The 13,808-nt window shown below is 45.7% G+C and overlaps 1 protein-coding gene across 9 annotated transcripts in view; it reads left to right on the top strand.

Moving 5' to 3' along the window:
* LOC147097543 (EVI5-like protein) overlaps positions 1-13,808 on the top strand; it is a 330,047-nt gene that overhangs the window by 174,418 nt on the left and 141,821 nt on the right. For 5 of the 9 annotated variants that reach the window (XM_085971478.1, XM_085971477.1, XM_085971474.1 and 2 more), the window contains exons 12-13: positions 1,199-1,231; positions 6,741-6,881. The exons of 1 other annotated variant lie outside the window; for it this stretch is intronic. In XM_085971478.1, the coding sequence (XP_085827604.1) occupies positions 1,199-1,231; positions 6,741-6,881 (174 nt within the window). The remainder of the gene's footprint in view (positions 1-1,198; positions 1,232-6,740; positions 6,882-13,808) is intronic. 3 more of the 9 variants (XM_085971475.1, XM_085971483.1, XM_085971481.1) reach the window with 2 other exon arrangements.

The following is a 13,808-nucleotide window of genomic DNA, read 5'->3' as shown; positions in this document are numbered from 1 at the left end:
GAATATGCAGCATAATGTAATGTTCAAGAGGTTGTGGGGAATGTGTATTTTTGCATATTCTGAGGGAGTTCGCTAACTTGTCATTTCAAGTGCCTATTTTGCAATTTACTTTTCACCAAAGAAATTGCTGCTTTTTGTTTGGAAATGGTAATAGCTGTCTGGACGATCACCTCAATAACTCCAGAGCTACTTCATTTAGATTCCTTTTCAACAGACACCCTAGATTCTCTAGTGTAGGTTTGATGATGACTACTGAGAGAGATTAGAGTCATCGAGTTATACAGCACAGAAAGAGGCCCTTCGGCCCATCGCGTCTGTGCCGGCCATCAAGCCCCATCTAACCTAATCCCATTTTCCAGCATTTGGTCCGTAGCCTTGTATGCTATGGCATTTCAAGTGCTTATCCAAATGCTTCTTGAATGTTGTGAGGGTTCCTGCCTCTACCACCCTTTCAGGCAGTGAGTTCCAGATTCCAACCACCCTCTGGGTGAAAAAGTTTTTTCCTCAAATCCCCTCTAAACCTCCTGCCCCTTACCTTGAATCTATGCCCCCTGGTTATTGACCCCTCTACTAAGGGGAAAAGTTCCTTTCTATCTACCCTATCTATGCCCCTCATAATTTTGTACACCTCAATCAGGTCCCCCCTCAGCCTTCTCTGCTCCAAGGAAAACAACCCCAGCCTGTTCAGTCTTTCTTCATAGCTGAAGCGCTCCAGCCCAGGTAACATCCTGGTAAATCTCCTCTGCACCCTCTCCAAAGCAATCACATCCTTCCTATAGTGTGGCGACCAGAACTGCACACAGTACTCCAGCTGTGGCCTTACCAGCGTTTTGTACAGCTCCATCATAACCTCCCTGCTCTTATATTCTATGCCTCGGCTAATGAAGGCAAGTATCCCATATGCCTTCTTAACCACCTTATCCACCTGTTGTGCTGCCTTCAGGGATCTATGTACATGTACACAAGGTCCCTCTGATCGTTTGGAATTGATATTTGAAAGATCCTTTTTTTTCCCCCCCTCCCCTCCCCCCAAAAAATTGACCATTTGATAAAAAGCGTGTTTCTGGCTGGGAGTACCTCTTGATCTGTAAGTGCAGGTGTGGGGTATGTAATGTGAGTTTTCTACTGCTGTGTTAGTGGTGTCTTTGTGAAACACTCTCTTTCTTCCTTTCACTCTGCTGTGGATTTCCCCCTGTAGGAAAGTGCTGCCTTGGCAGATAGATTGATCCAGGTATGACTTCCCACTTTCTACCATGGCAATTATACTCGCTAACTCTTCCAAAGCAGTGCCATTTGCATGTCTCATCTGGTGAGGTAACCTCCTGTGACACTCGCCCGCATGCTGCATGTTCTCCCTGTGGAAGCACTCACAGTAATCCAGGCTTCAGGCCTAGCCCACTAGGGCCATCTGTGGCAAGTAAATGTGAAGATTAGTGATGCACAGGAACAGCTGCCCGGACCCAGGTTTGGGCAGTCCATGTATCAGCAGCATGTCCACAATAAGATCATAAAAGCTATGGTTTACAATAGCCTTTGGTGACTGAATAATACCGTACAAACTGGGTAAAGGGAAATGATGCATGTACATGTACCCTGTAACTAGTGTATTCGGTTAGACCTGAATGTAATTTGTGTTTGAAAGCTGTGTGCCCGCTACAGAAAGAGGAGCCAGTATTTAAAATGTGATGGAAGAGTCTGTACATCTGGGTACAACAGCTGTGAGGATGATGTGTGCCTAGTGTACATGTACATGTAGCGGTAATACCTTTACACTGTATACTGTAAAGTGGGGAATAAAATGTGTAGCAGATTGTACTAAAACAGTAAGTTTCAACACTCTCTTGTGTAACACAAGTCTGAGCATTTAATCTTCTCGATCCAGGGGGGGCTGGTTTAATGTGACCCTGGTGGATTTACCCTGTATGCCTCACTGGATGCATGCTGCAGGCTCCTACAAACCACCATAACCATCAGGGATATATTAATGCTTCTCTTCACTAAAGCATGCAAAGCACTTAAGAGTATTCCTTGCCGCACTGTATAATACCTTGGAACTGTGCATATCTGACCTGGCGCAAATGCAACTAGTCTGATATCCCAAAACAATGCTTGGTTTAACAGTCCCAATCACAGCAATTGTTCTGATATACTAATTTTGACCAGTGGTTATTACAGCGTGATCCAGAAGCGGTACAGTTCTTTGTTTAAACCCACATTAACGGTGTTTCGCACTGTGTACCAGTGCTGCGATGTGACTGATGTAGACCATTCACCAATGCAGTTATGTTCCTTGTCAGATATGCAATATTCCACTGTACTAATTGATATTTGATATAAAGAAGCTCTGTGAAACACATTGAATTTTGTAAAATAATGTCTCTTTCTCATCACACTTCATCCTAAACTGGCCATTTGGAAAGAGAACTGTAAGCCGTGCTGCTCCCACAGTGCTGGGCCAGCGATATGCCGGAGTGTCGTGCCGGCTCCTGCCTGACACTGCTGTACTCGGACACAGTGCTGGGCCAGCGATATGCCGGGGTGTCGTGCCGACTCCTGCCTGACACTGCTGTACTCGGACACAGTGCTGGGCCAGCGATACGCCGGAGTGTCGTGCTGGCTCCTGCCTGACACTGCTGTACTCGGACACAGTGCTGGGCCAGCGATACGCCGGGGTGTCGTGCCGGCTCCTGCCTGACACTGCTGTACTCGGACACAGTGCTGGAATGGCTGAGGAGGTGACCGGTTCTGTTCCAATCATGGCTTGTTTTCAGTGGTTCACTTTGCACAGTAAAGATAACACAAGAGTCCTATTGAGATTGGCTTCCTAATTCCTACTTTAGAAGTGTTGTGTTTCTGGGAGCCAGTGTGTAATAGAGTACTCTCTCTTTCATGCACATAAGTTTTATTGTTTTGGGGGGGGGGGGGGGTCGGGTCAAAGAACCTTTTGGTATGTTTTACAAAGTATTAAACCTAGAATTGGACAGAGAGTCTGACAGTGCCAGTATCGCAGTAACAGTGTGTAGGTTTTATAATTATTGCAGGTAGTTATTGTTTTAATGACCGATGACAAGTACATGGCCACATGTCTCAATACCTTAACTCCTACATATCACTCGTACAACTTATTTGCCACTGGCCAGTGGAGTTCATTTGGTGTGGTGGTACTTGCTCTGTGATGCGCTCTATGAAAAGGTTTGTGTTTTTATATACACTTCTAAACACCTGCTATTCTTTACGTTTCAAAGTATTGAAACTCATAGGATTTTTAAATGTGTTCTAGTGCCTGGAAGGTGCATCAGTCTAGTTGAGGGAAATGCCTATTATCGATTTGCACCTTTTTTGACATTTTAAAAGCAAAATCTTGAGATTCTAGATTTATTTTTAAATCCCTATCTATTGGCATTTGTTTTTTTTTTAAAGCTTTGCACAATTTGTAAGATTTTCAAAAGATTCTGTTCAGGATTCGTGCATTGGAAGCATAGACATGGTGCTACCCAGCAAATCATTCCCTGCAGGAGTCCATGCTGAGGCAACAGGGGCGGAGGTCGTCACCTCAACATCTAGGGTTCATTAACAGTCGGGCTCTGCCACACCGTAAACCAGGTTCTGTTCCCACTGTAATCTGAAACACACGGTAGTCAGTTTATAACAAAGTTAACTCTGGCCTCTATCTCTCGCTACTATTTCTCCTGGTTGAGAGGATGAGCTGATCACAGACTCGCCGCCCTCTCCTAGTCTTTCCTTTTCCCCCTTATGGTGAAATGTACAGGCTGTGTTGGCACTACTCTCAATAATCAGGCTGGGATCAAGAATTGATATGTGGGGCAGTCACTAAATGTTTTTAGCAAGTGATTCTGAGGGGCTAACAGCCAAATGAATAAATTGAACATATCTTCCAAAGTGGACAGGATAACTGGGCCAATTGGTGCCTCATACTAGGTTAACGTTTGACTGCTAGCATCATTCTTAGTTGAAATGTTAAGAAGGACCCAACTGATGATCCAGGAACTGGAGGAATCTCTGTACACTGCCTATCTCGGTCTCCTGCAGCCTCACTAGGTCTCACTTCCAGAACACTCAGGCTTTTCTTTGTTGCTTTTGATCTGGAAGCAAATACGTCGAGATACTTTTGTGGAGGTGCAATTCCGGAGGCTCGGCTTATTTTTTTTTTCTTTTGTGTAAGGGCTGGTGGTCCTTGTCTGTCGGGACTTTCAGGCCTGAAACATATTCCCCAACTCCCCTCATCCCCCACACCTCACCACGTTACTGTTTAAATGCTGTTGGGTACTCCGCTTGTGCCAAATTAAGTTATAGCTGTTGGGTGCATGTGGCTGGAGTCCTTGGATTCATTATAGTTCACCGTCTGGCTTTTGGGTTTGACTTCCTCCTTCCTTGGTCAGAGAGGGGGGGCTGCTATCTGTGGGTGATGGCCGATGGTGGGGGTCGTGTATAAGATCTTCTGTGGCAAATTGGGCCTTTTGGAGTGTCCTGTTGCCCTTGGGGTGGACATTGTTTGGGCCTCTGTGCTGTACATGGATGTAGGGTGGAATTTCTTGCATGGAGAAGGGTCCCAGAAGTGCATCTTCCTTCGTCTTGAAGGGTGTTATTGTCATGTGGTTGCATGGGTTGGGGTGGGGGGTTTCTTGCGGCAGGGGGTGTTGAAGGGTATCCTGTCAGAATTTGGAGAGCAATGGACTAAATCATCTGGTAGCTCATAGCATTAAATGCCCTCCATAATCAAGCTATCAAAAGCTTTGTGTTTCTGTAGGAACTTGGGGGGAAATGCCTGTAAAAATTAAGATTTGGAAATAGTTCATCTTGGCTGTCACCCAAAACATAATTTCCTTCATGAAAGCTAAGGAGTTATAGAATAAAGAGGTCCCGTGGTAGCGTGGGTCCATGGGAATATGGCCAAGTTTGTGCAGGCATGTCCAGATTATATAAATTCAGCCCCGCAGACATCGGGGTCCCTGGTGGTCTAGTTGGAGAGCAGATCAGAAGCTTCGTGGGGGAGGAGAGTCACTGGAGCCGGTGGTGGGATCCTGAGAACTGATCCTATTTCAGCAGCGACTGGTCAGAGAAGGAACACAGAGCAGCCACGGGGTGGGATGGATGGTAGAGTTGGTGCTTCCTGGATGAGGTGCTCCTGCCGACACCATTGGGGGTTTGCCAGTATTTTGGTTGTTGAAAGTTAGAAAAGCAGCTGTTGTGCTGTTCACTGATCAGGCGCCAGTGGCAGGAGGAGTTGCATCCGGGGAGGCGCCGAACACCTCGAGTCTCTTCGCCGGGAACAAGCGGAAGCCAAGCGGAAGGAGCGCACGTCAACCCAAGCACCCCACCCACCCGCCCCTTCAACCACCGTCTGCCCCACCTGTGACAGAGTCTGTAGGTCCCGCATTGGACTCATCAGTCACCTGAGAACTCATTTGTAGTGTGGAAGCAAGTCATCCTCGGTTCCGAGGGACTGCCTAAGAAGGAAGAAGGGGGGTGGGGGAGTGCTGTGGGCTGCTGTCCATGGTTGACGGGCACTTGTCAGTTTGACGAGTTCTTCTGCAGCATTGTGTGGGAAATGTGAGCATTATCTGTGGGTTTATTTTCAGTTCTATGGGCATCTGAGTCCAGGGCTGTCGCTGTAAGCGGATGCCTGGAACTCCCCTTTGATCTATTTTTAGATGGGAACGTCGGTTATTTGAGCCTGGATTGTGGATGGGATAGGTCCCTTCTCAGCGGCTGCAATTATATATATCTGGTGGGACATCTGCCAGTATTTGCAGATTTTGCAGATTTCCAGATCTGTTTTTTCCTCTTCTGCCCCAAATATAGAGGCACGGTTGCCCAAATTTCAATAGAATTGTCTTTCCTCTTTTCCCTCCTCTCTCTGCCTCCCTCCGTGGGTTATGTTTGTCCTGGCCTGCTTGTTTTGCGGCAAATGTTCATCTCAGCCCGATTTTAATTTCACCTCCATGCGATCTATCTTGGCCTTTACAGTGAGCACCTCTTGCATGTAGCCAGAACCTCTTCAGCCCTCTGGTTATGTCCTCCTCTCTCTCCGTCCATGGTTGGTTGTTACATGGTTGCTGTTCTCGGTGATGTTGTATTGTTACACTTTTGAAATTGTTTAAAAAGATGGGAATGGAAACAGTTGATTTCTGGAGTGAGTGAGTGTTGTCATGGGACTGTCACTAAGGTGTTGGACTCTTTCAGCAACATCACCATTCATTCTTTTTTCCTCTTGTCTTCCTGACTTCCCCATCCCTGAAGGCATTGCCGCCTTGCTTGGGAACGATCCCATACGCGCTGGTAGTCTTCTGATGCCTCTTCCAATTGCTATTGGTGAACGTTGGCCGACTATTGGATCAGCGGTTGATTCGCAACCTAGCCCGACCCTCCTCTGTTCTCTCCCCACACCCAGTGCAAGTTGCTAATGCATTCCTAATGTGTCTTAGCTGAGGTTGGCCAACTTAGCATTGATTAGAGGCCTTCCTAGCCCGTGTGGTTCCGCTACTCAGTGGATAAGCTCACTGATCCATCTGGGAACTCTATTTTTGTACAAACTGATTACGACCTGGGAGATCCCTGGGTCTAGTTTAAATTGCAGGCTTTGAATGAGATCAAAAGAGACCAAACTTATTTGTTTTCCAGGCAATTCAAAGGTAAAGTAAGAATGGATTTAGGTCTTCAGAGAGTTGGAAGCCCATCTGTGTCGCTAACCTTTCTCTCCCTCATGGGTTTGTCTTCAGGGACAAGTAACCAGGGCGCAGGAAGCCGAGGAGAACTACGTCATCAAGCGAGAGCTGGCTGTAGCAAAGCAGCAGTTCAACACAGCCAGTGAGAAACTAGAACAAGCACAGAGCACCATTCAGGAGCTACAGGAGCTCAGGGTAAGGAAAGGCAGGCGTGGGACTCCATCCTTCCCACTGTCGTGTATGCAGCAGAGACTAATGCTGAGTGGGCTCCGGCCAACAAGCACTTAGTGCAGTCTGGCTGCTTTACAACAATCCCTCGCTTGGCTAGTTGTCAGTAACATTTCAGACTGAATGTAGGTGTTGCTATTATACTTAACCAAGCTGAAAACCTACCAAGTGGCAGTTTGTCCTAGTGATTTTTGGGTTCCTGTTCCCTGCATCATGGATAGCTGGGTCATCATGGGAGGCTATGACCTTCCTCATAAGGAGAGAAGTAAATCTAATGCCCAATCATTTTAGCCTGCTCTTGCACATTGCGTAGAAGGTGCATCTAGCAGCAGTAGACAGGCCTGGGAGTGGGTCACCTTCCTCCAGGAGCTGAGGCTCAGAAATGCAATTTTAAAATGGACGGCTTAAGCACTTCTAAGGAGTTCTGGGTGATCCTATATGGCCCTGGCTCTCGAATCCTGTGAGACTAATGTGTGTTTGCCTCTTGTGTAGTGTTTGGCAGCTGGTTACTGTCCTAATACAAATAACCATCCTCTTCAGGAGCAACAGTCGGACTGAATTAATGTGGGACGGCTGGTTAAAGCAAGCCAGCAGGACCCGATTGCATTAATCTCACGCACTGACCGCTTTCTTTGGGTAGTCACATTCTAAGTGGTTTTTGAAGATACTTTCCACTTTTCCTGCAATGATGTTATGTGCTGTCTTGCAGAAAAGCAAACGATTTCTACTGAATTCAAAATGAGCATTTCAGAGAAACACAAACTAATGTGTAGTTTCCTTGCAACTTGTCATCCTAGCACCTGAACTGTGTTGCTGCCTGCAGCCCCATATGTTTTAATTAATCTTTCAGATATAGAAGTGTGATGAAGCTGGGTGTGTAACCCGATCCAGCGTCACTCCTCACATTGTGTGAGCAAATGGAGCAAGTGACACTTTGTACTGAAGGAAGCAGCAGAGACATGTGCTAACGGAACCGTATCCATCAGGGTGTGAGGCACAGGTGGTCCCCGTCAGACGGTTGAACTGCGCACCAGTGCACTCCTGGTGGGGGGGCAAAACAACCTCGATTTAGTTCAACAGGTGCTAGGGCTCTTCCAACTGCTTGGCAGCAAATACACAGCGATTTGTCAATTCAGATACCAGGAGAGGTTCAGTGTACCAGCAGCAGGCTGTTGTTGTGATCAAAGAGTGCTCTCTTCCGTGGGTCTTGCTGAGTGTGGAGCAGTGTGACCACAGCTTACAAACTCTGCAGCAAATTTCCAAATTCTGCCCCATCGCAGCAGTTATTTGTCCATTTGATGTTTTTAGAAAGTGGAATTAAGATGAGCAAAATATGCACTTTTGATGTTGTAATTCTCAAAGACCCAAAGTTCATCCCAGCATGTTTGATGCGTGTGTGCTACTCTAATAAGCTGGTAGAGTTTATCCTCCCCGTACACTTGTATTAACTGTTACTTTAACTAACCCACGCCACTGACCCATTAAACATTGGAATATAGGCACTACCAGCCACGGGAGTTTTTTGTCTTCTGCTGCTTGCCTTGCTCCCCTCTCCCTTACACCACACTGAGTGACCTGGCCATTGATGTGGGGTCTTGCGCTCAGTCCTTTTTATATAAAAAAAAATATATATATATAGTTGGTTGGAAATCTTTACAGGAGTTGAGATTACAAATCTGATCCTGTAACAGTCTATTGGATTGTGTTCAGTGATACCTCCTCTACTGATGCTATGCGGCAGCATGGGACTGAGAGTAAGGATCTATTTTTGTCACTCTTCCTTTCACTCGTATCGTATATTACAAGCAGAGGCTTACTGCAGAACAAAAAGCAGAAATTGCCCATCGTGCAATGATGAATGTGTAGGAAAGGTACTCTCCGAGTTCAGACCACATATGGAAAAAGTTTTTATCAAAAGTTCGGCAGTTTCTTTATCTGAACCCCTTGGCGGGGGGCGGAGGCGTGCTTAATTACTAAGTATATATTCACCATTTTTTGTGGGGTGTAGTTTGATCCTGATTTTAGTGGTGGGGCAAATCAATTCTGAAAGCTCAAGGTTCAGGTTCAGTTGGACCAAAGCCACAGTTCCAGATGTTTAGTCTTAAAGCATAGAAGATAGATTTAGTCAAATATCACAACAACAACTACTTGTATTTATATAGTGCCTTTAATGTAGTAAAACATCCCAATCCGCTGCACAGGAGTATTTTAAGACACAAAAATTGACACTGAGTCACGAGGATAAATTAGGGCAGGTGAAAGAGGTAGATTTTAAGGAGTGTCTTAAAGGAGGAAAGGGAGGTAGTGAGGCGGAGAGGTTTAGGCAGGGAATTCCAGAGCTTGGGGCCCAGGCAACAGAAGGCACGGCCACCAAAGGTACTAGTCAGTTGAGGGTAAATGAGTAGCTGACACATTTTGTAATCAGACTGAGCGGCAACCTTTTGAGATTTCATTTATAAACTTGTTTTCCCTTGATGGGTAATTATACTGGGTGAAGCACGAGAATTCTACCTTTGGGACAGCTTGCCCCTGGGGCTGCCAGCCTCAGCATTGCTTACCCTGGCAGTAGGTTTGTGTAAAAAAAATAAAATGATCTAAATCCAACTGATTGGATGACGATGTGTGGATCCACTTACCCCATAGCTCCAATTTTCGGGGTGTTGAGTGTGAGGCGCTGTATCGAGGTGTTGTAGGTATGTGTGGATCCACTTGCCCCAGAGCTCCAGTTTTCGGGGTGTTGAATGTGAGGCGCTGTATCGAGGTGTTGTAGGTATGTGTAGATCCACTTGCCCCAGAGCTCCAGTTTTCGGGGTGTTGAATGTGAGGCGCTGTATCGAGGTGTTGTAGGTATGTGTAGATCCACTTGCCCCAGAGCTCCAGTTTTCGGGGTGTTGAATGTGAGGAGCTGTATCGAGGTGCTGTAGGTATGTGTGGATCCACTTGCCCCATAGCTCCAGTTTTCGGGGTGTTGAGTGTGAGGCGCTGTATCGAGGTGTTGTAGGTATGTGTAGATCCACTTGCCCCAGAGCTCCAGTTTTCGGGGTGTTGAGTGTGAGGAGCTGTATCGAGGTGTTGCAGGTATTTTTGCGATGCTGCAGCGTACTTTATATCGGTGACCCACGAGGTCTTCAGCCTCGGGCAGGAAACCTCTCCACCTGCAGCTACAGAGGCCAGCTGTAGAACTTGCTCTGCTCACTTTCCCCAAGCTTGAGCCAAGAATAAACACATTTATTTTGAATTGATAATTTATTGACTTTATTCTGTTGATCAAAAAAATAAGCTTTCAACTAAAATTGTAATTTCCAGTTTGGGACCTTGAGTGTTTCTATTACCTTAATTAAATTGGGCTGAATGAGCCCCCCTCCCTGGACTAAGGGGGTTCCATATACAGCACTGGCAGCATGGGTCAGAATGCACTGTCACACAGTCTTTCAAATACTTTGTACTGAATATATTTCCAATCTTGACTCTGGCCTCCTTTTATTTTTGCAGCAACAAATCTTCATGCTTTTGCCATCTTGTGTATTCATTTTTTTAAAATTTGTTTATGCGATGTGGGCGTCGTTGGCAATTGCCCATCCCTAAATATTGAAGCATTGAGCAGAGATGAGAGGGGATAAAATAATGGAACGAGCAGGACCATGGCTGAGTGAGCTGTCAGCTTTAAATGGCCTTTTCTCATTTTTACCTTCACTGGCTTTCCGAATGACAGGATTGCTAAGTATCTGCTGGTGGCAGTGACCCTTCTGAGCACTGCTGCTAACAGCTACTAAACAGCATGACTTGATCCATTGGATTTGTATTCACATTTGGAATACGCAATATATGGGACACTACGCGACGTACAAGCTGATGGTACTCCACAACTTCCCATGAAATTAGTTTTATTTTGACAAAGGAGACTGAGCGAATAGCAAACTCGCAAAAGAGTTTTGGTCACCCTTGTGAACGGAAATAAAAATTGTGGTACAAGTGTTAATTCTCCAGTGTGCCCTGCCACACTTCTAAAATCAAACTGCTTTTATTTTTAAAAGATGTGTTTCATGATTAAACCAATGGGATAGTTCTTACAGAACAAACTCTTTTTTTTCTCCCCCCCGCCTCCCCCCTCATGGAGCAGAGAGCAAAATCTTCTCGCTCACACTTTCACAACTCCAAGACCGAGGAGGCTCAGTAGATACAATGCTCAACATACCCTCCAATGCAAAGCAACAGTCAACAAAGCCCATGGAACATTGAACTACATTGTGTTCCTGCGCAGTCCAAACAGTAGAACAGATGAAGGAAGTCAAACCCAAATTGTACAGTGCTCTGGTCAGCGGCACCTGTGTCCATTCCTGGTTAGACACACATGGGAGACACTCAAGTATTGGAGGCATTATAGAGAAGAGCCAGAAGGCTAATGCCAAGTGTCATGGGTCTGAGTTAAAAGGAAAGGCTGGAGAAACTTGGACTTGAGCCTGGAACAGAGATGTCTGGGAGGTGATCTTAGAGGGATATAATATAGTTCGAGGAATGGAAAAGGTCAATTTGGAATATTACTTTAAATTGCGAGTAGGGCAAGGGGACAGAGATTTAAACTAGTAAAAGGTAAATTCCAGATTGATATCCAACAGTTACCACAAAGTGATTAACATATGGAATAGACTTCCAGGAACAACGATGGAGCTGAAAACCCTGGAATCTTTAAGGATCAATTGGATACCGAAATGGAGATTCGAGATTCTTTCTGGATGGATGAATTAATTAAGACTGGTCAAGTGACCCTCCTAATCCATAACTGAGTTTTTGATTTGTGTTTTGAGCTTCACATAGGTTGAATCCACACAGGCTTAGGCTCCAGTTCCTGCTACCCTTTCTTTCCAGTTCAAATGATGAACCAATTGTTTAATGGCTCTTTTCCCCAAACTCTCAGATCTCTGTCTTCATGCCCTCTACCTCCCCCCTTCCCACTGTCCAGGGCCCCAAACACCCCTTCCAGGTGAAACAGTGATTTACTTGTACTTCTTGCAATCTAGTATACTGTATTCGCTGCTCACGATGTGGCCTCCTCTACACTGGGGAGACTAACGCAGATTGGGTGACCGCTTTGCGGAACACTTCCGTTCAGTCCGTAAGGGTGACCCCGAGCTTCTGATCGCCTGTCACTTTAATTCTCCGCTCCACTCCCACTCTGACCTCTGCCCTCGGCCTCTTACACTGTTCCAATGAAGCTCAACGTGAGCTCGAGGAACAGCACCTCATCTTTCGATTAGGCACTTTACAGCCTTCTGGATTCAACAGAGTTCAACAATTTCAGATCATAACCTCTGCCCCTATTCTCTCTTTTTCCATTTTATTTTTTTCTCTCCCCCACATGGCTCACTTTCATTCTGCCAGTGCCATTTACACTTCATCTAGAGCCATCTTTTGTTTCTTAACTGGTCCCATTACCATCTCCTTTTGCCTTGCACCATCATTCCTTTTGTCTCTTAATCTCTCCTGCCATCCATCCTATCACAGACCTTCCCTTTTGTTCTTTCCTCCCCTCCCCACTTTCCCTGCCCCTGCACTTGCTTAAAAACCTGTTCCATCTCCAGCTTTTTCCAGTTCTGACGAAGGGTCATTGACCTGAAACGTTAACTCTGTTTCTCTCTCCACAGATGCTGCCTGACCTGCTGAGTGTTTCCAGCATTCTCTGGTTTTTATTTCAGATTTCCAGAATCCGCAGTATTTTGCTTTTGTCTCGGATCTCTTTGCTGCTTTGCTCGTTACTGTAAAACATGTACTCCAAATTGTCACTTGTTCTCGGCCTCATGACTTTACACTTGTCTGTGTTGAACTCCATCTACCACCCCTCTGCCCACTGATCTGGGCTGCCCCAATCCCTTTATTATTACACTCGGCCCTGGTACCTGGGATGGCTGGGCTCTGGGTGTCAGCATCTTGCATTGTTGTTACCAATAGAAACTGCTGTGGTTTGAAATAGTTGTTTGTCATAGCAGGGACTGTGAAATACTAACTGTTCACAGTGGGGTTTAATAAGGGAATTGAGTTTCTGTGCTGAAGCAAATCTGGGAGCCTTGTATATAAATGGTAATGTGATACCTGGGCGATGTAAGCTGTAAGAGAGAGGTTGACTTCTAAACTGCTTCACAATTGCTGTGATGTAGTCTTTTTCAGTAGTACTCGAGAAAGAACTTGTATTTATATACTACCATTCACGTCCTCAGCCAATGAATTACTTTTGAAGTCAATCACTTGTTATACAAGCAGAAACATCGGCCAATTTTGTACACAGTTAGGTCCCATGAACACCAGAGATAAATGACCAGATAATCTGTGTTGGTGATATTGGTTGGTCAAGACACTGGGAGAACTCCCCTGCTCTTTGTATAGTGCCATGGGATCTATTATGTCTGCCTGATCTGGTGCAGAAAGATGGGGCCTTGGTTTAATGTCTAATGTGAAAGATGGCGACTACAATGCAGCGCTCCCTCAGTGCTGCACTGTCGTGTTGGTGCTCACGTCTGCAGCAGGAATTGAAGTCGCACCTTCTGAATCACCAGAGCGCTACCAACTGAGCTTTATTGGGTTTGTGCGCTGTGTTGGTGGCTCGTGCACTCAATCATTCACGCTGAATGATTCACGCCTGCGAATTGGAGAAATTTGTAGTTCTTTTCCCTTCAGTCATTTTGTTGCTCTTCCAGTAAAACTAGCTGAGCTACCTAATCCCCGAACATTTCAGCTACCCAACTGTAGGGCTAGAAATTCACACTTCACACTTCTGTATATAGGGCGTAAGTTCTGCTCATAATTCTAAACTGCATAAAGGGGGCCAAAGGTGAGAATCCAGTTCATCATAGAATCGTGAAAAAAATTCAGCGTCAAAGGCAGGCATTCGCCCCACCATGC

Source organism: Somniosus microcephalus, chromosome 31 (assembly GCF_052327205.1).
Source record: "Somniosus microcephalus isolate GS21.2 chromosome 31, FLI_Smic_1.0, whole genome shotgun sequence".
NCBI classification, from domain to species: domain Eukaryota; kingdom Metazoa; phylum Chordata; class Chondrichthyes; order Squaliformes; family Somniosidae; genus Somniosus; species Somniosus microcephalus.
The sequence above is the reverse complement of the archived record's forward strand: the minus strand, read 5'-3'. Positions and strand labels throughout refer to the sequence as shown.